The sequence below is a fragment of the Trachypithecus francoisi genome, unplaced genomic scaffold, assembly GCF_009764315.1.
Source record: "Trachypithecus francoisi isolate TF-2019V2 unplaced genomic scaffold, Tfra_2.0 Lachesis_group5, whole genome shotgun sequence".
Lineage (NCBI taxonomy): Eukaryota > Metazoa > Chordata > Mammalia > Primates > Cercopithecidae > Trachypithecus > Trachypithecus francoisi.
In genome coordinates, this window is record NW_022681470.1 from 15,169,337 (window position 1) to 15,197,095 (window position 27,759).

General features: G+C 40.3%; 1 protein-coding gene across 1 annotated transcript in view; it reads right to left on the minus strand.

Moving 5' to 3' along the window:
• The window catches only part of MAP3K21 (mitogen-activated protein kinase kinase kinase 21), a 55,694-nt gene that overhangs the window by 14,896 nt on the left and 13,039 nt on the right, over positions 1-27,759 (minus strand). Inside the window, exons 2-5 of the mRNA XM_033196625.1 lie at positions 21,583-21,763; positions 17,104-17,252; positions 15,384-15,559; positions 8,109-8,349 (exon numbers count right to left, since the gene is read on the minus strand). Coding sequence (XP_033052516.1) covers positions 8,109-8,349; positions 15,384-15,559; positions 17,104-17,252; positions 21,583-21,763 — 747 coding nt within the window. The remainder of the gene's footprint in view (positions 1-8,108; positions 8,350-15,383; positions 15,560-17,103; positions 17,253-21,582; positions 21,764-27,759) is intronic.

A 27,759-nucleotide genomic window follows, 5' to 3' on the forward strand; every position in this document is an offset into this window, starting at 1 on the left:
ACAATGCCTTGTGTCCATCTTCCTGCATCCACAATTGGCCCCCCAAGTCCACCTCACAGCAGCCAGATGCATTTTTAATATGCCTAACACGTCATTGCCCTGCTTAAAATCCTTCAAAGGCATCTCATGATTCTTAAGTTACAGATTAAAATTGTAACACATTCTGTAAGTCCCTGCAAACCTGAGTCTGAGTTCTTCTTTCTGCTCCAGCCTCATCTTGCCCTATTCTCCTCTCACTCGTCACGGCCTAGAAGAGGGGTCAGCACACTCCTTCTGCAAAATGCCCCATTTTAGACTCTGTGAGCCGCACAGTCTCTGTAACAACTGCCTAACTCCACCGATGTGAGAGAAAGCAGGCACAGTCAACACAAAGATGAATGTGTCCCAGTAAAACGATCTTTATGGATATTGAAATTTCATATCAGTTTCATATCATGTCAGGTACAATGATGTATTCTTCTTCCTCTTTGATTTTTTTCAAGCATTTAAAAGTGTAAAACCCATTCTGAGCTCATGGCTGTACAAAGCAGGTAGAGGCATGATTGGGTCCATAGGGCAGTGTGCTGAGCCCTGTTCAAACCACACTGAACCTTTTTCAATTCCTGGAAAAAACCAAGTTTCCTCCACATGTGCTCTCAGCCTATTCTCTTTCTTCATGTTCTGTATTTGGTAAATTCCCCTATCGAGTCTCAATTTAAATGTTACTTCTTCTTTTGGAGAGGAGTCTTGCTCTGTCGCCCAGGCTGGAGTGCAATGGCACAGTCTAGGCACACTGCAACCTCCATCTCCCGGGTTCAAGCAATCCTCCTGCCTCAACCTCCAGAGTAGCTGGGATTACAGGCGCACACTGCCACACCTGGCTAATTTTTTTTTGTGTGTGTGTGTGTGTGTGTGTGTTTTACTAGAGACAGGGTTTCACTGTGTTGCCCAGGCTGGTTTTCAACTCCGTTAGGAAGCCTTCTGTGATCACCTTAGACCAGGTTACATCTCTGCACTAATCACTGTCATGTGACTTTTCCCTCACAGCAGCTAATATTATAGAAAGCCAACAAGTATTTAATTATTAGCTTAAGTTCTGCCCCCTCCCTCAATATAAGATAAGTGCTCTATGGGCAGAGACCATGACAGTCTCCATGACTTCAGACTGGCACGGTGCCTTGCACATTACAGGTACTTAGAAAACTCTGCTGAATGAATACTTTCTCTGTGGGAGACATGAGTGCAGAGACTGCATATATATTTTATTATCAGCTCTAGTATTGGGGACACAGCAGATCCTCAAGTGTTTATTGACAGAGAAAGTTATGCAGGGTCCATCTGCAGGATCAGGCTGGTGCTTGAAGTGAGTTGCTGAGGAATACACAGCAGGATAGGGGAGATTTGGAAGACAAACCAAACAGAAAGGAAAGCCCAAATGGAAGGCTCCTTCATCTGCTGAGCCATACTTGTTTTTTTAAGACAAGATTTCACTCTGTTGTCCAGGCTGGAGTGCAGTGGTGCAATCTCAGTCCACCGCAGCCTTGACCTCCCCTGGATCAAGCAATTTCCCTGCCTCAGCCTTCTGAGTAGCTGGTACTACAGGCATGCACCACCATTCCCAGCTAATTTAGGTATATTTTTGTACAAATGGGGTTTCACCTTGTTGCCCAGGCTAGTCTTGAACTCCTGGGCTCAAGCAATCCACCCGCCTTGACCTCCCAAAGTGCTGGGGATGAGAGGTGTGAGTCACTGCACCTGGCCCCGAGTCATTCCTTTTGAAAGACTTGACCAGGGCAGAGCAGTTGAGGTAAAGAATTGACTAGACTAGGTGGTGGTAGTTAGGGGAAAGAGGTGGACAAAGAAAAAAATATTCTTAACCATAGAAAGGGAACAGTTTAGACTAAAGTCATTTATAAATGTTCATCTAGCCACCTGATTGCTATAACACGATAGAAACAAATGTTGAGAACTTTTACAGCAAGAGGAGCCCTCCTGTCAATAGCAGAAGAAAAGCCAAGAACCAAGCCACAAGCTTTGATTGACAAGTTATTTGGAACAAATGATGGGACAATAAATGCCAAGTACAGATCAGGAAATCAACATGGAACACGTGGAAAGCCACAAGTGAGCAGTAAAGATAAAAGGCTGCATTTTAACAACGCCTAACATTCACAGTGCTTCCGAGCTTCCAAAAACACCTGAATACTTCCACTTAAAAAGCAAGCTTTATGTTGTAACCAAAAAGAAAATATTCTTTGTTGTTGTTGTTGTTGTTGAGACAGCGTCTTGCTCTTGTCGCCCAGGCTGGAGTGCAGTTGCAAGATCTCAGCTCACTGCAACCTCGCTTCCTGGGTTCAAGTAATTCTTCTGCCTCAGCCTCCTGAGTAGCTGGGATTATAGGTGCCCACCAATATGCCCATCTAATTTTTATGCTTTTAATAGAGATGGGGTTTCCCCATGTTGGCCAGGCTGGTCTCGAACTCCTAACCTCAGGTGATCCGCCTGCCTTGGCCTCCCAAAGTGCTGGGATTACAGGTGTGAGCCACCGCGGCCAGTCAACATTCTTTATCATAAACATCCTTGTCCCTTTGAAGCAGGGAAAGGTTGAGTCTGTGCCAGCTAAACATTTAGGAAAACTAAAGCTGAGTTGTTAAAATGCCTGTGGCCCATGCTCAGATTTTCTTTGTACTCACTAGAATAATGGTTCTAAAGATGCCTGGTAATAGCAGCTATAGTTCAATCACAGGTTTGAGTAAAACCTATCCTAGTATTTTTGCTGGCAATATGAACATTTCACTAAGAAAGCTAATACTGCCTCAGTGGGAGGTTTCCATTTGCAGATGAAAAGCAGTGTATTCTCTAAAGAATCCAGGTGAGGTTATATGCTCGCTCCCACCCACCCTTCTACTCACTCGCATACCTGTGAGGTGGATAGTTTTTGCAGGCTTTGGGCACTTCTGAAGCAAAGTTAGAATGCCACTGCTTTAGCGACATACCAACTTTTGGAGGCTTTAAAGTTTTGTCTTGTATTAATGTGTCCAAAAAACACAACTTCAGTTAAAAATAAATATAAACAGAAGAAGCAATCAATATAGAGTACTCACAAAATAAAAAGATCCACTGTGACCATGCCTTTTTCTCTTGCAAATTCCAAGAAAAATACTACCTAATCACAAAGTATTGTTTTAAAATTATTATCCTAGATTATTACTGTCTTACTTTTTAAGCATTAATCCTCCTTATTTGGTAGCCAGCCATGAAGAAATTCCAGGAGGAAAAAAAATCAAATTTGAGGGTTCCATCACTAAGTCACCATAGCTATAAATACCCATAAGATTAAAAATAATCAGCAGTAATTCTCAAGGACAAGGTTACAAGAGAACGTAATTATTCATATTTAATACCAAATTTGTGAAAGAGCTGCAGGCACAAATACTAAAGGTCAGCTTGGAGGACTCTTGAATATGTTTCGGAGAAATTCTCTAAGCTTGTTATGCAAAGGGAAAAATCCTGCAAAAGGGGTTCAAGAAGTTGGTAACTCCAAGAAAGGACAGCATCGCTGTTCCACTGACCACTTACCAGATGTTTCTCCCCGAACAGTGTGCCATTTAACAGTATTAGAATTTGCTTCTCTTCGTCTTTTTGTTGACCCATAAAAATTATACATGTTTATGGGGTACAGAGTGATACTTTGGTACTTGTTTACAACATATAATGATCAAGTCAGGGTAATTAGCATATGTATCACTTTGGATATTGATCATTTCTTTGTGTTGTGAACATTCAATATCCTCTCTTCCGGCTTTTTGAAAATATACAATAAATTATAGTTAACTGTATTCACCCTACAAAGTTGCAGAATACCAGAACTCATTCCTCCTACCTAGCTGTAATTTGGTGTCCATTAACTAACCTCTCTCCAACCTCCCCTCCCCTCAAGTCCTTCCCACCCCTAACAACCACAATTCTACTGTCTATTTCTATGGGCTCCATTTTTTTTTCACTCTCACATATATGTGAGAAAATGCAGTATTTATTTTCTTGTGCCTGACTTACTTCACTTAACATGATGTCATCCAGGCTCATCCATGTTGCCACAAAAGATAGAATTTGATTCTTTTTTATGGCTGAATAGTGTTCTATCAGGTAAACACACCACATTTTCTTAATTCATTCATCCACTGATGGACACCTAGGTTGATTCCTGGTCTTTGCCTTTGTGAACAGTGTTGCCATAAACATGGGATTGCAGATATCCCTTTGATATACAGATCTCCTTTCCTTTGAGTAAATGCCTGGTAGTGGCATTCCTGGATCACACAGTAGTTCTATTTTTAGGGTGTTTTTGAGACCTCCATGCTGTTTTCCACAATGGCTGTACTAATTTACATTTCCAATAGCTATAAATAGCCATAAGATTTAAAATGATGAGTAATAACTCTCAAGGAAAAAATTACGAGAGAATGTGTATAGGAGTTCCTTTTTCTCCACATCCTCACCAACAATTACTATTTTTCATCTTTTTGATAATAGCCATTCTAACTAAGGTGAAATAGCTCATTGTGATTTTCATTAGCATTTCCCTGAGGATGAGTGATGCTAAGCATTTTTTCATATGCTTGCTGGCCATTTTTATGTCTTCTTTTGAGAAATGTCTATTCGGTTCTTTTGCCCAATTTTAAATCAAACTATTTGTGTTTTTGCCATTGAGTTATTTGAGTTCTTTGTATATTCTGTGCTAGTCCCTTGTCAGATGAATAATCTGCTAATATCTTCTCCCATTCTACAGGTTGTCTCTTCACTCTGTTGATTGTTTCCTTTGCTGTGCAGAAGCTTTTGGGTTTAATATAGTCCCAATTGTCTATTTTTGCTTTTTGTTGGCTGAGCTTTTGAAGTCTTAGTCATAAAATTTTTGCCTAGGCCCATGTCCTGAATTGTTTCCCCTATTAAACAATACTAACTTAAAGAATTTTCTAGCAGATAATATTGAATGCAACTAACTCCCTTGATTTTAAGTTGCATATGCTTGCTTTCTCTTCTATACTAAGGGGAATTCTTCAAGAAAAAAAAATAATTGTTTTTATAGTTATCATTTCCCTTTTTTGATGTCTGTCCCATTCTAGGATATTGTACAAGTAAATATGTGTGCATGTGTGTGTGTTTACGGTTGGAGCATTCTAAGGAAAGTTTCCATATTGGTACCAGTATTGTTATTAAGATGAAATGTAGTGCCATCTTGTGGGCAGAAGAGGTAACTGTCATGCTAAAACTTCCAGAAACCAAATTTCATTCCTTGGTGTTGGGTCAGAATTATAGCAGATTTCTTGGTTATGCTTTAACTGGGAATCTTTCATTAAATGCCAAAAAGTAAATAAATGTGTAACTAAAGTTTCCCCTCTCTTCTCAGAAAAAGAAAAGCTAGATTTTACTAGATTTTTAAGAAATCAAGTAAAAATAGTCATATAATATTCAGTCTGCTTTGAATAAAATCAGGGTATTAGCCAAGGAACATTTGAGAAGAAAAGCAAGAGTGAATATCTGACCTCAGAAATGCTAAGATTTTGATTTAATCATTTTACCACTGAAGAGTAAAGAATCACTGGAATGATTTTCATTTTTTCTTCCAAATTTACTTCCCTTTCCACCAGATTCTTAATCCTTTCCACCTCCCCCAAAGTTTCCCAAGGGAAACAATAAATATTAATTTTGATAACATAATCAAATCACAGCTAGAAGAAAACTGACATAGCTGAAAAATGGAGAAGAAAACTCACATCTAGTGCAGCTCTAGATTTTTCTTTCATCTATGTGTGAAGGCAGAAGCCTCATCATAAATAAACAGTGTATTCTCTAATTATGGCTGACAGACACATAAGAAAGACCAGTGACCCTGCCAGCAACTCTCCAGCTAAGAGAAAATGTCAGAAGACAACCTGAAAAAGGACCTTCCCCCGACCCCCAACCCCAGAGAGGCTGAAGGGAAAAGTGATAAGGATCCACAGTCTATTCTCACCTCATCAAACCAAATCATCAATAACATATACTGGATTCTCATCATGATCACCTCATACTAGCAATTTTCTTTCTTTCTTTTTTTCTTTTTTTTTTTGAGACAGAGTCTCACTCTGTTGCCCAGACTGGAGTGCAATGGCACAATTTTCACTTACTGCAACTTCCAGCTCCCGGGTTCAAGAGATTCCCCTGCCTCACCTCCCAAGTAGCTGAGATTACAGGCACCCGCCCCCACACCTAGCTAACTTTTTTTTTTTTTTTTGTATTTTAGTAGAGACAGGGTTTCACCGTGTTGCCCAGTCTGGTCTCGAACTCCAGAGCTCAGGCAACCCGCCCCTTTAGGCCTCCCAAAGCGTTAGGATTACAGGTGTGAGCCATCACGCCCAGCCTTCTTTTTTTTTTTTTTTTTTTTTTTTTTTTTTGAGACAGAGTTTCGCTCTCGTCACCCAGGCTGGAGTGCAATGGCGTGATCTCGGCTCACTGCAACTTCCATGTCCCAGGTTCAAGCGATTCTCCCGCCTCAGCCTCCCGAGTAGCTGGGACTACAGGCACCCGGCACCACGCCTGACTCATTTTTGTATTTTTAGTAGAAATGGAGGGGGTTTCACCATGTTGGCCAGGCTAGTCTCGAACTCCTGACCTCAGGTGATCCACCCACCTTGGCCTCCCAAAGTCCCAGCATTACAGACGTGAGCCACTGCACCCAGCCGTCATACTAGCAATTTTCTGATCAACTGAGGACACCTGCAATAACCTAAATTAGTCACAGGATGCTGCAGGGTTTCCAGTGTTTCATAATACATATTTTATAAGACAATTTATACACGCTTGACAGAAAACTGTCACTGTTGCACTTTAAATCAAATTACCATGCCATTAACAAACATCTGAGGAAAACACTAGAATCCATCCGAGCACTCTAATGTATAATATATATACCCATAGACAGGTATAGACGTTGACATAGAGAAATTTCGTACAGATTCTATAAAAGTGCAATCTGCATTGCTCTGTCATCATCCTGCTCTGGTACTAGAATCACAAAATACCGTGGAGGTATTTGTATTTTCTTTACAACAAGTAGAATACATAATATTAAAGAACTTAATTTAGTGAATCAATATATGTCAGCTATTATTGATTGATATATTTTGATTATCAGTCAATAATATCTATATGTATTGATTGATTGACATATTGATTGATTTTCTATTCCCTTTAGTTTCTCCTAACACATTACTAAAACGATTTAGTAATCCTTGTATGTTGTTATCACAATGTTTTAAAAAGCTTCCCTAGATTTACTGGGTGATTTTTGTGCCTGAAGGATTTTAAACCTTCATGGGAAAGTACCTCAGGGTACTTGATACATTTTGTTGAAAGTGCTGACAACAATATCAGTGTCCCAGACAGCGGATGACATCATAGATCCTTGTGGAAGCAATGAACCTAACGATGAAATACTAACAGTTTTGTTGTTTTGGATCTTCACAATGCCACGTGATGGCATTCAGTACGCTCAGCTAAAATATGGCTCTGCCTCAATTTCAAAAGGAGTCAATCAGTTAATCCATCAATATGAAAGCACGCTGAGAGTTAGATCCTTGTGTGCTGTGACTACAATGTGCTCTTAACACTGTTTTCTACATGGACTGTCATTAGGCCACTACATTAGAACCATGAATCTAAGCCCACAACTGAAGATACTCATCCATTCACTGTTTTACAAAGTTACTTCCCCATCTCTTTCCCGGTTCTGATAAACAAAGAAAACTGATTAACAAACCATCATTCTGAGCAAACTATCGCCAAAGGACAGAAAACTAAACACCGCATGTTCTCACTCATAGGTGGGAATTGAACAGTGAGAACACTCAGACACAGGGTGGGGAACACCACGCACCAGGGCCGGTCGTGGAGTAGGGGGAAGGGGGAGGGATAGCATTAGGAGAAATTAATGTAAACAACGAGTTAATGGGTGCAGCACACCAACAGGGCACATGTATACATATGTAACAAACCTGCACGTTGTGCACATGTACCCTAGAACTTAAAGTATAATAACAAAAAAAAAGGACACACAAAAATCTTTCAAAAACATGAAAACAAGATCATACCTGAAGGTAAACTGATTCGATGTCCATCTTTGAGCTTTAAACGACTTCTCTTAAACTTCCCCTTCCTCTTCTTCACCTTGGGCTTCTCCTGGTTCAGCTGGAATATTAGAATGTTAAGTTCCCGCTCCAGCACGTCGATCTCCCGCTCTGCCAGCTGCTGCTCACGCCGCTTTAGCAGCTCCTCCTGAGACTTCTGCTGCAGAGCCGCCCGAGTCAGCTCCTCTTCCCGGGATCGCAGCTCCTGCGACAAAGATTCACACCCATCAGACTCCTTCCCAGCAGGAAGAATGGAATTCCGTCTATGATACTACACTGGCAACCCCTTGGCCACGGGAACCCCTGTGCACAAGGAGAAGCTGAAATTTCCTCTTCCTCTGCTCAAGCCCTTGTCACTCAGGTCCTCATGGGAGGAGGGTCTTTGCAGTCAGGACAATCCCAGCTGAAACCTTTTCAGCGGATTATTCACTTACATGAAAGCCCAAGCCTCTGCGCAAACGCCATCCTCCTCTGTCAGTTTTATGATCCTAAAAGAGGCATCATAAATTTTCTACACTTGGTTTTTAACATTTCTCCCTCTTCATATCTCACCTGACACATAAAATAGACATTAACAAAGGGTAACAAAGTGCAGATGTGAATGACCCATTTCAAAATAAAGCCAAAAGTTCAAGCTCAATTAACTAAAGTATAATTATTTTAGTTACACAAGACTGCAGTTCAGACGACTTAGAACTTCCTTAGGGTATTTACAACTTTGCTTAGGGAATAAAACATCTTGGTGGAGAAATCAAGCTAAGGTGTTAGGAGTCTGTTGAAGGCCTGTTGGAAATGAAAATGAAGCTACCTCTAAAATTGCAAGCCAAAGAAAAATATATTTCATATACAAAGAACTTTTCAGATCCCACTGATAAATGGAAATTATCACTTTATTACAGATCTCAGGAGTTAGCTAATAAAAGTTCCTCTCTTATGATACCGATTAAAGTTAGACCTCCTCTTGGTTTTGGTTTTTGAAGTATTGAACTTCTGAGAAAGAGAAAATCTAAGAACTAAAAATACGCTTATTCCTATTGGAAAAATTATTACACAGTAAAACTGAGAACTCTACAAAGTTTTAAAATCATATCCCCATTTTTATTTCATTTCTATAAAGTGTTCTGCTCTTTGCCAGAGACGTAAATATTCTTTGTAGTGCTGAACTACTTACTTTCTACTCTAAATTACTCTGTTAAGAAATCAAGCACTCACATAAAAATCAAAGCATCTGCAAGCTTTTATTTCCACTGCTCCAGACAAATTTAATCTGAGAATACCCTAATACCACAATCTTTGTTAGAAACTGCAGATGCCTTCTCAGGTGGAGCTTCAGGCTGTGAGCTTTGGGAGCTATGAGTACTGTGCAAACATTTCCCACTTCACATAAACAGGCCGCACTTTAAATAGGCCCACCTCAACAATGCTGATCCATGAAAAACACAGTAAGATTGGGGCTCCTGGAAGAAACTAGACCCAAACCACGGGACTAGAATGCAATTGAAATCTACTAATGACTTGGACTTTTTACAGACAGACTCAAGGAGTAATCTGAGCCTATCAGTACAATTATTATAAAGAAAATGAACATGGAAGACCATCCTCCCACAAATAAATGAGGCAATATCACGAAGAGACTAGAAAGTGTTAATAATAAAGAAATGTATTTATTCAGATCAAACTGATTATGAATTTGGGGTAATTCTACCAAAGTGGACTGAAATTCAGTCCTGAAACTTTCTTTAAATTTATTTTTTCAAACAAATTTCGCAAGTAAAACTACAGGATAAAGGATTTATTTTAGACCAAATGGTGTTTAAATCACTTCAGCTAATATGTATCAGTTGGTTTTTATTTATACAGCAAATGAGTATTTCTTCATTACACTGTGTCAGATATAAATTATTATTTACTACTTGAAAAAAAGGGGAAAGTGTTACATGTTAAAAAATCTGTAATCCATTTTTTAACTAGTGACTTCTGTTCAACTAGTTTGTCCAAATTGGACATTTTACTATAGTGTATTTGGAGGCAGAGAATAATTTCCAGTCACTTTTCAATTTCTAACTCATTAAAACTTTTTGTTAAGATATTACTTTTCATTGGTGTTGATACCATTCCAATTAGCTATTGTTAAATGAGATGGCATGAGAAAGCAATCAGAACAGCAAATCCAATTAGGTTGTGTGTTGCTACGATAGTAATTGAATAAAAAACCAATTTTAATTCCAGGTACCAAGTGAAATCATGAATCCCTGTGAACAACTTTGTAAATAATAAACAAGAAATCACTTGCCTAAGACTTCAGAAGACAAAAAAATAAGATTGAAGAGAAAGCAGCAAAAGTACTCTTCCTTCTGAATAAATTTTAACACATTCAAAAGTAAATTTTAAAACTGGGGTATGAGAACCCTTTGACTACTTCGAAAGTAGGAAGCACAAAAACGTTCTTTCAGTTGATGAGATTACTAGCAGTAATATTTGTTGAATTGCTTGGCACAGGCCACTCTGGTAATGGCAAATCCAGGTCCCTGGCAGTGGCTGTTAATCATTAACGGTGGCATGCCTCCATATGGGGGGGTCACAGACAGGTGCATGCACAAAATGCACAAATACAGACACACAGAGATAAGGAGCCAGGAGTTTAGGGAGGGCCCAGTATCTACAGAGGCTACGGCTTACTGAATAACACAGACCACAGCCAAGTTACTGACCATTAATTCCAAGTCTCATGCCTCCTACCTTAAGCAATCCGTGGACAAGAAAGGGAGATAGGGCACGTACACTATGCTTTTTACTTCATCAAAAAAGATGCAGCTGGAAACTTTTAAGCCAAAAAAAAGTATTATGTATTCTTTAATTGTAAATCCAAAGGCTTACAGGATACCATAAATGCTGTATTTCAAGGAACAATGCACAAAAATAAAATACAAAGTAAAAACAGACACTACTACATGATAGCTCAAAAATCAACCAAAAAATAAATTACTATAAATCCCAAAGTAGAGAAAGAGCTGACATCCACCCTGGAAGCATGCTTTTATTTTAATACAACATATAATTAAGAACTCACTGGAGATGCCTATATCTTCCAGTTTTATAAACAGTTGTCAATAATTAAAATAGGTTAAAATAAGGCCGGGCCTGGTGGCTCATGCCAGTAATCCCAGCACTTTGGGAGGCCAATGCGGGAGGATCACCTGAGATCTGGAGTTTGAGACCAGCCTGGCCAACACGGTGAAACCCCTTCTCTACTAAAAATACAAAAAAAAAAAAAGCTGGTTGTGGTGGTGGGTGCCTGTAATCCCAGCTACTCAGGAGGCTGAGGCAGGAGAATCACTTGAACTCGGGAGGTGGAGGTTGCAGTGAGCCAAGACCACACCACTGCACTGCAGCCTGGGTGACAGAGTGAGACTCTGTCTCCAGATAATAACAATAATAATAATTTTTTTTTTTTTGAGACAGGGTCTTGCTCTGTCACCCAGGCTGGAGTGCAGCAGTGTAGTCATAGCTCACTGCAGCCTCAACTTACCAGGTTCAAGCAGTCCTCTCACCTCGGCCCTAAACAAAGAGCTGGGACTACAGCTGCAAGCCATCACACCTAGCCAGTAACTAATTGTGAGCAATATCACTTCCAAATTTTAGATTCTAGGATTTGAAGCTTTATTTCTTTCTCAAAGTCTTCTCCTGCTCTTCAAAATCTTTTTCATTTTTGTAATTAAACACCTAATTTTAGAATTCCTGAAAACAATTTGGGGAAGTGTTGGGCCGGGCGCGGTGGCTCAAGCCTGTAATCCCAGAACTTTGGGAGGCCGAGACGGGCGGATCACGAGGTCAGGAGATCGAGACCATCCTGGCTAACACGGTGAAACCCCATCTCTACTAAAAATACAAAAACTAGCCGGGCGAAGTGGCGGGCGCCTGTAGTCCCAGCTACTCGGGAGGCTGAGGCAGGAGAATGGCGTGAACCCGGGAGGCGGAGCTTGCAGTGAGCTGAGATCCGGCCACTGCACTCCAGTCCGGGCGACAGAGCGAGACTCCGCCTCAAAAAAAAAAAAAAAAAAACAATTTGGGGAAGTGTTAAAAAAAGAATGGAGTCTTTCCTGTATCATTTTAAGTCAACAAAGTACATAAAAGTTTCTAAGAAACATGTCAGTGATATCATTGGTAGTAATATTTCAAAGAACTGCAGGATGTCAAACTTATTCCAGTCAGTGGTGTTCCAGCCAGTTTTCCAAGAACGCCTGGGCTAGGGAGACTCAGCTTCTGTGAAACGTCACGACTTTCTTTTTTGTTTTCTGAGACTAACACTTATTTAGCACTTACTAAGAGGCAGGGCTCTGGCGGTTTTGTATACAGGACTCACTTAAGCCCCGCGCCAGCCCTGAAGGACACAGGGTTGCAGTGATGGCTCCAGTGATGAGGAGGTACAGAGTAACAAAGTCAGAGGCCTCAAAACCATCAGGCGCAAGAGCCCGAATGCCAACAGGGCTGTCTGGCTCAGAGTTCCTGGTCTTTACCACTAAACTAGGCTGCTATTCTGGCATTCACAAAAGACTTAATATTTTTAAAAAGGGTTGGTGGTGGCTGGCAGGGGGTGGGGGAGGCCTATCATATTTTTCAGAATCCCATAGAGACTTCCCATTCAGTCTCGTCCTGGAGAAGGGAAACAGGCGGTCATCCAAGCAGTCTATTTCTCCACCAGCCAGCTCCAAGGGCTAGCAAGTCGTTGACTTGGAGACCAGCTTGCCATCCCCGCAGCATTCACCCAGAAGTCCTACTGCGCACCTCTGGCACAACATGCAACTGGTGTCTTCTTTCCCTACTTGAAAGTCCTCCCCACGCATGGGCAGCCCCAGCGGTCCCCACCCCCTTGTGTGCTGCGTGTCCTTCCTGGGCTTAGACTCCCAGGCTTCCCCATCCTCTCCTGTGCCACGCCAGGAGGCTCCTTAAGACATGATGCTCGCAGTCAGACGCAACTCTGTCAGTCTGAGCAGAACAGGGCAGATGGGATCGGTGTTTCTCCTTGATGAACTCTAAGTACTCATTAGTGGTGTCACGGTCTTGGGTTGCATTTACCTGTTGTGCATTTCTCAGTGTAACCAAATACTGAAAAATCTAAGGGACAGAGTGAATTATCTGTATGTCTACTTAAAAAATGACTTTAAAAGAAGTTGATTAGAAGAAGGCTGGTCTCAAACTCCTGACCTCAGGTGATCCACCCGCCTCGACCTCCCAAGGCACTGGGATTACAGGCATGAGCCACCACGCCCGGCCATTAGTCTTTCTGAAATGTTATGCATAGCTCACATTTGTTTCAATGTTTAATATTAGAAGGGCTTTGTTCTCTATTTCAAAGTTTGGAGATGTGTTTCAGAAATACGCCGTGGGAACTTAACTCTTTTCTATCAATCAGCCTATGGTAAAATTGGTTTCATTATACATCATTTCATTTTTAGTCACAGTTTCCAAGAGCCTATCCACAACACTGAGTGAGGACTTACTGAACTATACATTTTCCCATTGCATAAGAATACAATAGTTTAGGCAACTATTCCCCTGTTAATGGATATTTGGGTTGTTTTAAGCTTTGCAGTATTACAAATGATGCCTAAGTGAACAACTTTAAGCATGTTTCCTTGTGCACATGTGTGAGTTTCTGAAGAATCTATAAGCGGAAGTGGAACAGCTGAGTCACATGCCTCTATTACAGCATAAGATTCACAACAGGAGTATGTATACATTTTAAAATTCATTGCTCACTTTCAACAACAACAACAATAATAATAATAATTGCTCATTAAAACAGTAATAATAATAATTGCCACTATCTCAATGATTAAAATAGATATCAGGAGTATATTAACAAATTGTACTTAGGTTCATTTAATGCCTGCCATGTGCTGAGTCCTATGTTCAATGCTGTGTATGCAAATGAACAAGAATGAAAAAGCATAGTTCATGAATTTATTATCTTATTATCCAGCAGAAAGGACAGACCAAGAACAATTACATCAGCAAGTATTCATACAGTATGACTTATGCCATGATAAGCAAAGCACAAGACACTCTGATCACCCACAGTTTAGCCGGTGGAGTAGAGGAGGGGAGGGAGCTATCAGGGACTGAGAACGGAGGGGCCACTACTCATGAAGTGGTCACAGAAGCTAGGGAGGAAACAGGATCTTCAGCAGAGGAAAGAACACATGCCAAGGTTACAGGCCAGGAGCAAGACATCATGGGGACTGGAAGAAATTCAGTATGGCTGGGGACAAAGGCAGTGGAAATTTAAGGCAAAATACATAAGGAAGAAGGGAGTGAATGTGGCAAAAAAAGTGGGCAATGGAAGCAAGGCTGATCAGATTTGCATTTTAGAAGGAGAAGGGGACAGATGAGGGAAGCAAGTCTGGACAGAGAGTACCCAGTAAGGATGCTCCAGCAGCCGTGCTGGTGATGAGTGGGGTTGGCAGGGATTAGAGTAGAAAATTGCCCCTGAGGGTCTTTGTCACACAGAAGACCACGGGAACATTGTAAAAAGACCCTTGAGACTGGGTACCTGGGAGAACAGTGATCCCATTATCACAAATAAGGGAAAGAAGGAGAGAAGGCACAGGGGAGTGGGGGGAGCTTCTGCTTCAATGTCTGGCTTCAAGAGATTACATGGAGCCCCTTTTGAAAACTTGTCAACAAGGTCCAAATCACTAGCCTGGCATTCAAAGGATCATTCAAGGGTACAAACGCCATATCCATCTCTGAGTCCTAGGACTATGGCACTGTTCTAGCATGTAGTAAGAAAGACAGCGTAACACTGAAACTCAAAACAATGTCCCACAGACAGGTTCTGAAATCGCATTTTTAAGAAAACATTCTGCATTTCAGGGAATGCCTATGACACACCTGGTATTAATTTCTATGCCAGCATGCCAAGAGATAATGGGGAAGGGAGACAAATAAAATGATAAAATAATGACAAAAAATGAAGTTGATTAATGCCTACAAAGTGTCTCTCACGCTATTCTCTCTCTCTTTTACTTTGAAAATTCCTCTAATAAAAGGGTATTTTCCCCAATTATACATATTGAGTACACTTCTTTGTTTTATTTTTAACCTGAAAGAAGGTGAGAATCAACAAATATTGATATCTAAAAATATTTTAGATAATGCTAACAGTGCTGCTCGCCTCATAGTTTCCATAATTTTCATAAATTTGAGTACATTATGCTATTTAAAAATTTCTCTCACCTTTTCCTTTGTTCTCAACTCATCAAACATTTGCTGAATTTCTAGTTTCCAGTCATCTTGCATGGAATGAAAAGATTCTTGAGGCATTTCAGTCATCACTGCCCCTTCAATAGCAGTCAGCTGTTCAAGAATTAAGGCAAATGATGGACGAATATGAGGGTCTTGTTCCCAGCATTCTAAAATAAACAAGAATCACATGAATTCCATCTCTCAACACAGTTCAGATTATCCCCAAGACATCAGAGTTGCTAAGAAATGTTTTACACGGAAGTGCATTTCAACTTAACATTTGTCATTCCAAACTGGAAGCCTCCATTTATAGTATCTGCTCCTGGAGATATTAAGAATCCATTGGTAATAGTTTGAATAGTTTATTTTACACGGTGTTCCTGTCACAGGCATGCATCATAATGACTATTAGAGAAGGCTGTTGCTATCTATATGATACCACATTTAATAAATGGATGCGTGCTTCCCACGCTTTACTACGGATACCATGTTTCAGTGAAGCCACCACAACCAGATGATTTACTGATATGGAGTCATGTAACTCAAACAAAGTCTCTAAAATGTTATATCCACATGAGAAGTTCTAAAAAGTAGCCTAACAATGAAGGAAGGTAACTTGAGGCTTACAAAAAGAGTTAGTTAACAATTTCTAAAAGATAAGGATCAAATAGACATGATCCTGGCAAAATTATGCCTGTTAAGACCACAAGGCATTTCTGTTTACTAAGTCAAATTTAAAATAGCAGATTTGGGGCCAATTCAATACTGTATTTGAACTCTACTCATGTACTTAGTGAAAACATTTTTACTATTCAGTTGAGTTTTATACATTAAATAAGTCACTGATAAAACTGGATTGTATTTAAGCTACTTAGTTCATTAAAACTTTACCAGACATTCTAGATCAAAGACTAGGTTTCTAATTCTTTTTTTTTTTTTTTTTTGACAGAGTTTCACTCTTGTCGCTCAGGCTGGAGTGTAGTGGCATGATCTCGGCTTACAGCAACCTCCACCTCCCAGGTTCAAGCGATTCTCCTGCCTCAGCGTCCCAAGTAGCTGGGATTACAGGTGTGCGCCACCATGCCCGGCTAATTTTTGTATTTTTAGTAGAGACGGGGGTTTCGTCATGTTGGCCAGGCGGGTCTCGAACTCCTGACCTCAGGTGATCCGCCCACCTCGGCCTCCCACAGTGGTGGGATTACAGGCATAAGCCACTGTGCCAGGCCTCTAATTCTTCAAATACTAGGGTTACTTAAAAGTACTTGAAAATTAGAGTCACAGAAATTGTTTTTTTTACTTTCATTTTTATGATTTATTATTTTATTTATTTATTTATTTATTTTTTAGAAGGAGCCTCGCTCTGTCACTCAGGCTGGAGTGCAGCGGCCGGATCTCGGCTCACTGCAAGCCCCATCTCCCGGGTTCATGCCATTCTCCTGCCTCAGCATCTGGAGTAGCTGGGACTACAGGCGCCCGCCACCACACTGGGCTAATTTTTTTTTTTTTTTTGTATTTTTAGTAGAGACAGGGTTTCACCGTGTTAGCCAGGATGGTCTCCATCTCCTGACCTCGTGATCCACCCACCTCGGCCTCCCAAAGTGCTGGGATTACAGGCTTGAGCCACCGCGCCCAGCCTTGTTTCTTTTTTCTTTAAAAAAAGGATATTCCAATGAGAAATTCTTGCCCCCACAACGACACACACACAAAATACCTTTCATGAGCTTGGCAAACGGCTCAGGGCAGGTGGATGGAATGGGCAGAGTGAGTTTATTGACTGCTACCCCATAAGCCACGGCGAGGCCATCAATGCCCCGATAGGGCACTTCTCCCGTGAGCAGTTCCCACAGCAGCACTCCATAGCTAGAAAGCAAGAATTTCATATGTTCAGTGGGCTAGATGGTGTCTTTTCCTTATGACACACTTAGTGAGATAAACATTTCAGTACCTTCATCCACTCCTAATAGGACACTCTTTTCCAGAAAAACCTCTAAGTGGCTGACATCCCAAGGTGGGAGGTGGATTCTTCCCGTCAACAATTCGAACACATGCAAATACATTCCATCCCAGAAATCAAGTATGCATTCATTCTAGGAATTTAAACTACTTAATGAATAGGAAAGTGTCACAGTAGTACACAATTGAATTAAACAGGGTCCAGAACCAGGTCACACTTTAGGAGTAAGGTGGCTATTTTACTGTTTCTCTTTCTATCTCATTTTTCCCACATTTAAATAAAACCTCTTGAGGATTATTAGGACACCGAAGAGCACAGCCCCACAGAGATCTCATGGTGCATGCCACAGGGCTGACATGGAATCATGTTGATTAACTATTTTTAAATAGTTTTTTGAAACTGTTTATCTTCCTGCCTCTCTCTTTGTATTTAGGTGTGTTACTAATGTTTCTATCATATTGCTGAACAGTAAAGAACAGAGAGACATCAGTGTGGGCCCCCTTGCACCTGCTGGCAGGACATACGTCTCTTTTTTGTAATAGAGGAAGCCAGGGTGAAATGGAAATAAAAAGCAAGGCACAACTGCACTCCCTGAGTTCTCCAAAGCATCATCACATGGGATGCAGATGCAGCCACAAACAAGAACAAGCAAAGGCACAGAAGAGGATTTCTAAATGAATGTTTACCATGAAGGGTTGAATTTCACTACACTTCCATACCACAGACTGAGATACCCCAAATTCAATTTAGTACACAGGGACATAGGCACGAGCCTTCTGCATTGTATATATTTATTCTCTTCTGCTATCCAAGTCAGTACCTTGGTTTTCTCTTATTCTTCCTCAAAACATAAAGTACACACAGACATCTTTTGTGAAGTAAATTTAAAGAATGAGAGTCACTCCATATGATGCGCTTGACTTCAACTTGAAACACATAAGCATATAAGTAACCCTGTCTTGTCACAAGACACAAAATTGCCGGGCACGGTGGCTCACACTTGTAATCCCAGCACTTTGGGAGGCCAAGGCAGGTGAATCACCAGAGGTCAGGAGTACAAGACCAGCTTGGCCAGCATGGTGAAACCCTGTCTCTACTAAAAATACAAAAATGAGCCAGGCGTGGTGGCGTGTGCCTGTAGTCCCAACGACTCAGGAGGCTGAGGCAGGAGAAACGCTTGAACCTCAGAGGCAGAGGTTGCAGTGAGCCAAGATCACGCCATTGCACTCCAGCCTGGGTGATAGAGCAAGACTCAAAAAAAAAGTAAAAGAAAAGACACGAAATTACAGCCAGATAATAGGAATAAGTACCTAAGTACCCCTGTAGAATGGCTACAGTTAGCAACAATATATAGTTTCGGGTAGCTAGAAAAGAGGATGTTCCTAACACAAACAAATGATAAATGTTTGAGATGAAGGATATGCTAATTACCCTGATCTGATCACTATACATTGTATGTATTGGAACATCACTATGTACCCCGTGAATATGTATGATTATGTCATTTGAAAAATAAAAATAGCTGGGCATGGCGGTTCACACCTGTAATTCTAGCATTTGGGGAGGGTGAGGCAGGCAGAATGCTTGAGCCCAGGAGTTCAAGACCAGCCTGGGCAACATGGTAAAACTCATCTCTAAAAAAATACAAAAATTAGCTGGGCATAGTGGCAGGTGCTTACAGTCCCAGCTACTCAGAAGACTGAGGTGGGAAAATCACTTGGCCCAGGTGGATGAGGCTGCAGTGAGCTGTGATGGCACCGCTGCCCTCCAGCATGGGTGGCAGAGCAAGACCCTCCCTGTTTCAAAACTCAATAAATAAAATAAAAATTAATTAAAAGGAACAGTCATATTTGGTTCCTTTTAAATTCTACTAATGGAACTAGTGAAGCTCTATTCACTTTCCTAATCTTTTTTTTTTTTTTTTTTTTTTTTTGTTGAGACGGAGTCTCGCTCTGTCACCCAGGCTGGAGTGCGGTGGCCGGATCTCAGCTCACTGCAAGCTCCGCCTCCCGGGTTCCCGCCATTCTCCTGCCTCAGCCTCCTGAGTAGCTGGGACTACAGGCGCCCACCACCTCGCCCGGCTAGTTTTTTGTATTTTTAGTAGAGACGGGGTTTCACCGTGTTAGCCAGGATGGTCTCGATCTCCTGACCTCGTGATCCGCCCGTCTCGGCCTCCCAAAGTGCTGGGATTACAGGCTTGAGCCACCGCGCCCGGCCCACTTTCCTAATCTTTTAAAACCTCGTTAGATTTAACTTTTTTAAAACTGTGAAATTTAGAGGCCACTGAATTATTTCCTATGTGTTGGTTATATATAACCATTTTTTGTTTGTTTGTTTAGATAGAGTCTTACTCTGGCGCCCAGGCTGCAGTGCAGTGGCACAATCTCGGCTCACTGTAACTTCTGCCACCTCCCAGGTTCAAGTGATTCTCCTGCCACAGCATCCCGAGTAGCTGGGACTATAGGCGTCCGCCACCATGCCCAACTAATTTTTGTATTTTTATTAGAGATGGGATTTCACCATATTGGCCAGGCTGGTCTCGAACTCCTGACCTTGTAATCCACCCACTTCGGCCTCCGAAAGTGCTGGTATTACTGCTCACTAGCTATTTCTCCACTCACAAGGCCCTTAAAGCTGATCTTCAGTGAACTCTTCTATTAAATAATAGTCAGATCCACTCTACTATCTCAAAATATTGTTTTATTTCAAAAAGGAAATATATAATATATATAATATAATATATATAATGTACTACTTGTAAATTATACAATGCTATAACTGTTAGCTAAAGTTAAAATCATTATTTTCCAAAGCTTATGTGTTTCCTTTTGATAATTTTCTTAAAAATTATCTATATTATAGTTCATTATAGGAGACACCATAATTTCAAAAATAAGTAAACTCATAGATCATTCAACAAAAACAAAAAAAATCTTACATAGAATAACTAAAATTATCTAAATTCAAAGAAATTCCTATTAAAATAATAACAAAACTAAAAGAATAGCAATATAACTTTGCTTCTTGGAAGTTTCAGGAAATGAATAATCTAGGATGGATCATTTTTCCAGAGAGAGAAGGGCTTATCCCATGAAAAACCAATGTGAAAAAAAAGTAACTATTTCAATGGAACTACTTCTAGAGTATACTACACATTTTTCTGTTCTCTTAAACTGGGTAGAATATAGTATAATGAAGCCCTCTCCTGAGAACTCAAGAAGTGTAATGACTCAGGGCTGTGGTGTCGGGAGTCATGGATCTCAGTCCTGGACCTAAAATCTGCTTGTTAGTTTTACAACTCTAAGCAAATTTCTTAACTTTCCTGTGCCTCGGCTACTTAACCTGCCAAACCAGGATAATAAGAGCTGTAAAAATTAGATAACACTATCTAAGTGCATAAGACAGTTACTCTGTAGTATAGTAACTGTTAGAAGGAAGGGAGAAGAGAAGAAAATCAAGAAATATAAAATCACCAATCCCTAGCATTGCATAGGTAAAGCCATGCTTTTGGAATGAAACTTTTTTTATGGAAATGTCATCAAAAGAGACTTCACAGCAATGGTATCTATAATTCAAAGAGATGACCTGCCCTGCTCTCACCCGTCCTGATGTCCTACAATGCGCTTTTGTATATGAATGGAGACATGCAAGGATGTTTGACCCTGCAACTAAGCGGCTCCAGGGATGGGTCGTTTCTCAGTTTTTTTCATAATACAGTCAACTCTCCACATCCGCAGATTCAAGCAACCACGTATGGAAAATATTCAGAAAAAATCCAACAATAAGAAATAACAATACAACACACACACACACAAATGAGCCAGGCACAGTAGTGCACACCCGTGGTCCTAGCTACGCAGGAAGCTGAGGCGGGAAGATCACTTGAGCCTGGGAGGTTGAGGCTACAATGAGCCATGATTGCATCACAGAAAACTCACTTTAATTTACTGGCACATCCTACAAAATCTTGGGCATTTGGTGTTCATTCAAATTATAACCAGTTTTAATTAAACTTGCGATTTAACAAGAAAGTTCTCCTCTGAAATGGAGTCATATGACAATACAAACATCAAATGATCTGTTCCGTTGTCATTACAATTATTTTGATCAAAACCATAAAAATGTATTCAAAAATGCCTAGACTATTTATGCTGAGAATTACTGAATACTTTGGGACTCACTGAAATAAAGCATAGCAAGCAGTTTCTGCAGATGTTTGCAAAAGGAAAAGCTCACCTCCAGATGTCACTTCCCTTAGAAAACAAGGAAGACTTGATCACTTCGGGGGCCATCCAGGCATAGGTGCCTGCTGCGCTCATTTTGGTGGTCCTGTGCCATTCCCTCGCCAACCCAAAATCTGTAATCTTCAATGTTTTATTGCAGATGTCATCATGCTCTATCTTCTCAAGTAGCAAAACTAAAGAAAAATCAAAAGTGAGAGACAGTTGCATATTCTTTTAATTTTTCTGTCACAATTTTTCTATGGCATGTAAAACACAATCTTCACTGCAGTTGGCACAGTTGGCAGAATAAACGAGAATAAACTGGTATTTTACCATGTTACTTACAGCACACCTATTACAGTCTTTAGTGGGTTATTTGTGCCTAAAGTTACAAGTTATTTTAAGATGCAATTTAATGCTCTTTATGAGTAGTTCTCTTTCTGAGAAAGTAAATGATTTCTAAGAGCAAGAAACATTTCCTGAGATATCACAAGTAGGATCAGCAGTCTGTAAAAATTTACCTGATATGAAAAAATATATTATTTTCTGACCTAAGTACAGAATCTTTTCTACGGAAATGGAGAATATTGAAATTAGATGATATATTACCATAGCTCATTATTATCCAACATTATCTTACATTAAATTTGGAAAGTGCTTACAGATTCTTTAACTGATAAAGATAATGTAGGAGATATAATTGCTTTACTGGAGCTCAAAATATAGCAAAAAGTAAACACAGCGGTCATCCAGTTGCTGGTTTTCCCAATGCCAGCCTTCTGCCAATGTAGAGGATGCACAAGGGCAACTCCCGGGAGTGAAGCTGATGCCAGCATCTGTCCCTGGGCTCTTGTGTAGCTCTACAGCTATAATAAATGTGCTTTCTTTATTATTATTATTATACTTTAAGTTCTAGGGTACATGTGCACAACATGCAGGTTTGATACACAGGTACACATGTGCCATGTTGGTTTGCTGCACCCATTAACTCGTCATTTACATTAGGCATTTCTCCTAATGCTATCCCTCCCCCTGCCCCCCACCCCATGACAGGCCCCTGTTGGTGATGTTCCCCACCCTATGTCCAATTCTTCTCATTGTTCAATTCCCACCTATGAGTGAGAACATGCAGTGTTTGGTTTTCTGTCTTTGTAATAGTTTGCTCAGAATGATGGTTTCCAGCTTCATCCATGTCCCTGCAAAGGACATGAACTCATCCTTTTTTTATGGCTGTATAGTATTCCATGGTGTATATGTGCCATGTTTTCTTAATCCAGTCTATCATTGATGGACATTTGGGTTGGTTCCAAGTTTTTGCAATTGTGAATAGTGCCGCAATAAAAATACATGTGCATGTGTCTTTATAGCAGCATGATTTATAATCCTTTGGGTATATACCCAGTAATGGGATCACTGGGTTAAATGGTATTTCTAGTTCTAGATCCTTGAGGAATTGCCACACTGTCTTCCACAATGGTTGAACTAGTTTACAGTCCCACCAACAGCGTAAAGGTATTCCTATTTCTCCACATCCTCTCCAGCATCTATTGTTTCCTGACTTTTTAATGGTCGCCATTCTAACTGGTGTGAGATGGTATCTCATTCTGGTTTTGATTTGCATTTCTCTGATGACCAGTGATGATGAGCATTTTTTCATGTGTCTGTTGGCTGCAAAAATGTCTTCTTTTGAGAAGTGTCTGTTCACATCCTTTGCCCACTTTTTGATGGGGTTGTTTGATTTTTTCTTGTAAATTTGTTTAATTTCTTTGTAGATTCTGGATATTAGCTCTTAGATATGTAGATTGCAAAAATTTTCTCCCATTCTGTAGGTTGCCTTTTTCTGGTACCATGCTGTTTTGGTTACTGTAGGCTTGTAGTATAGTTTTGAAGTCAGGTAGTGTGATGCCTCCAGCTTTGTTCTTTTTGCTTAGGATTGTCTTGGCAATGTGGGCTCTTTTGTGGTTCCATATGAACTTTAAAGTAGTTTTTCCCAATTCTGTGAAGAAAGTCATTGGTAGCTTGATGGGGATGGCATTGAATCTATAAATTACCTTGGGCAGTATGGCCATTTTCACGATATTGATTCTTCGTATCCATGAGCATTTCATTCACACCTCACCTGCACCCTCCTCCCTGGCCCTTCCCAGCACCTTCAGCTTCTCTCCCTTTTGCCGATCTGCCTCTGCCTAGATCCATGCAGAAATATTCCCTAGGTTTTCCACGAGGCTCTAATGTAGCTGGAGGCTGCCACCCTCTCCTCTAGCTAATCCCTTCTATAGAGACAGGAGAGGGTATCTGATTTGTAGAACATAATCATAAAGAGGCTCATTTTTTTTTTCAAATGTTAGTTTTAGTAAAAACTAACACTTCTGAGTATATTCTACTTATCAGGTGAGGTTATAGGTATTTTAATTACATAACCCATATGACAGTGCTATAGGTCGATACTATTATCTCCACTTTATACATAAAGACACCGAGGAACAGAGATGTTGAGCAATCTGTCCAGGGTCATAGAGCTAAGGAGCAGTGAAGTTCAAGTAGTCTGACTCCAGAGCCTACGGTCCTAACCACTGTGTACACATTTAGTTGATAGCTTTTACTAATTTTTCACAAATTAGTAAAATTTGTGAAAAATTTCACATCTTTCTTTATCCGTTGGAAATCTCTCTCTACTCAGGTGCCCATTCTCCTCCCTTTTGATTTCCTATCATTGGTCAATTATTAACTGATCTAAACAGAGGCGGTGTAGAGTAGCGATGAACTGCAAGCCCTCTAGGGCCACCTGCCTGGTTTGGATCCCATGTGCTTCTGCTTCCTTGCCTGTCTTGTGAATTACGATAGTACCTATATCATAAGATTGTAGGGAGGAGTAAATGAATACATATAAAGTGCTCAGAACAGTGGCTGAGACACAGTAAGCAATCTGTAAGAATTTCACACACACACACTTTCATCAATGGGTTTGAAAGTGTTTTTAGCAAGTCTTCAAAATCAATTTCATGAACTTCAGGAAATCCTGCCTCTTTTTCAAGGCTTGAGATTTCACAGTGGATGTGCATTTGATTGTATTGTATTGTCGAACATTTACAATATCAGGCAGTCATCGGAGCTAATGCAATTGGAGGGAACCCAATTGGCGGAAACTAACACTAGGTTTAAATGTGGAGGGTTATTTGAGTAGGGGCTTATTAGATAAACAATCAATACTGAATAAATACTGTTATGTTATAACTTTTTTCCCCATATCATCCTGTAACTGAAATTTAGAGAGCAAGAACCATCTGTTCTATTCTTATTTCCATTATAGATATGAAGAATCCGATTTAGGATGGCTATATGCCCATGATTATACAGTGGTTAAACAGTAAGGCCAACATGCTACCATTCCTACTCTTAATGCTGAACCACATAGGGAGAGATGGAGAAAAGGAGGGTGACAGAGGCAGGGAGGAGAGAAATCAGAGACTCACTTCCATTTGAAATAGCTTTCATTCTTCCTATCCATCTATACTGTCCCAATTTTCAAGGACCAGCTTCCTTAGAGAAACCTCCTAAACATCCCACAAAATTGTGAATGATTTTATCTTCCCTATCATTTGTTACTCACATATGACATTATTTTGTCAGTTATCTTTTTACCTAAGACTTCTCTACCTAAGTTATGTACAAGCTACTTAATCTCAGGAACTGTATTTTATAGCATTCTATGAATCCTCCATCATCTAACATAGTGCCTTGTACATCACAATGTTCAATGGAATATCTTTTGTTAATGATAATTATCACCGATTCAAATAATAAGAATATTGCCCACCATTTACCAACTCTTTGCTATGCAGAGTTGTTTCCACACATTTAATATTTCACTTGATCGTGACACTAGTCTATGAGGCAGGAATATAATCTCCAGCTCAGAGCCTAGAAATGTTATCCAAGATCAAAGAGCTAAAACACAGAGCTGGAGTCCATCCCCAGCCCTCTTCTGTGCTGCTCAGAAGCTATTGGTTATAAGAAGAGGGCAAAGCAACCAGAAATCTCATTTTGTGAGATTAATTTTTGAATGTTCCATCCACATCAGCTAAAGTCATATTTGTTTCTCGGTCCTTATTCCCTATGAATATAAAGAAAAAAAAAATACCTACAGAAAAAGAGATTTAGGTCCCCAATCCTTTAAACCCTATGTACTTAAACCACAGAAAGAAGCTGAAACAGTAACAAAAAAATACAGGGGAATTAATTCGCTTTTTTTCATCAACTGCATTATCTTTTCCTTCTAGAAATACCATTAATTTCACCTTTAAACAATAATTGTTCCTGCCACCAAAAGACCCCAAATTAACGATCAAAATGGCTTGCAGTTCTATAAAACTTTGTTTCTCAAAGCACTTTTATACACATTATCTCCCCATTCTTACAAACCTCCAGACAGGCAGACATGAGAAAGGACTGATGAAAATAGGCTTCAAAACACTTCCTTGCCTTCTGATCCACACCCCAGACCCCAAGTAAGGGCTGGCAGCCCTTGCGATGCAAAGGTCAAAGAAAGGCTGCTCTAAATAATGAAAACAGTGTCAAAAGTAAGAACTAAAAACCAAACACTAACAAACTTCATTCCCAAATAAATGTGATAGCAGCGTATGATATTAGCAGACTTGGTTCTGACAGTTTCAGAACAGCAGCCCCCATTCCTCGGTCCAAAGTTTCCACAGGAGCCAGGCACCTCCACACTGTGGGCTCAGAGAAAACAAGTTCAAATCACACTCCAAATGTCAACCCTTTAGGGTTCCATGAAAGGCCTATTGTTCTGGATTCCATTTCAGAGGTGTTCAGCAGAATTCCTGGAATTCCATATCTTTTGGGCAATGTGACTGAAACCAAAAATAGCCCGTCCCACAACAGGTAATATAATGGGGCACACCGCCAGGTTTCAGCCTAAAGACACGTGGTTGGCAGCCAACTTCCGCTTCCTGTCATTCACGCAGGCAGAACCACGGTGCACTAGCTAGTCACCACTGATTTTAATGTACAAACCAGGCAAACCAACTTTTTTGGCCACAGAAATGGTAAATTCTTGTGAGTATCCTAGCAACAACTGTTTGAGCACCCTTTCCTGTGACTTCAGTCAAGATTTTTGACCCTCCTTAGCCCCATTCTTTAACAACTGGCCTTTTACAACCTTGTACTTAGCCTACTTACTCAACCATGAGGCACTGAATTTTTTTCGCTCCTTTGAAGTTTCACATTGGTATTTTCAGAATTATAGTATATAACGTATATTTTTTTAAAAAGCAATTACTATGTACACCATGTTCTCAACATTGATGGGATCACTGTGTCCAAATTCCATTTAATGAGTCAAATGAGTTTCGATTAATCTTTAACTGGAAATGTATTATCCAAAAAAATGTCATAAGCAAGAAAACAAGTTGAGAAAAGCAATAATGTGAAAGAATATATTAACAAAAAACTTTGCCAAACTTTATAAATTTCAACTTTGAGGACAATCCACAATTTATATGGAATGAATGATAATTTTCTACATTTACATATAGCATAGAATATTTATCATATTTATTTCCACTCATTCCCCAGCGGCACCAGTTCCCCTTCACCCCAGCACCATCTGCCTCCCCGCTTCCCCCGACTCCCACCCCAGACACATACCCCCCACTCACTATCCAGCCTATGGAATAAAGCCCACACTTTCATTTTGGCCTCCATCCCTTCTCAATCTCATTCTATAAAACTTTGTTTCTCCAAGCACTTTTATACACATTATCTCCCCATTCTTACAAACCTCCAGACAGGCAGACATGGGAAAGGACTGATGAAAATAGGCTTCAAAATACTTCCTGGCCTCCTGATTCACACCCCGGACCCCAAGTAATCTTTCCAGCTCTCTTTTGTACTCTCCCAAATGAACCCTATATTCTAACAATTCCATGTGCCATTTCCCAAAACTACAGCATCGGCTTTTTCTGTCTCCCCATCTCCCTGTGCCTCCTTACAGAATGGAATGCCTTCCTCTTCTGCCCTCTATAAAACTCACACTTCCTACTGGAACTTTCACTCAGTCAGGGCACCAGCACTGAGCTCTTAGTCCAGGCCTCCATGGCATTAACTGTGAAGCCACTTACAAGTCCACTGGCCTTTGGAACCGTGACACTTTCTGCTCCAATATTAGATG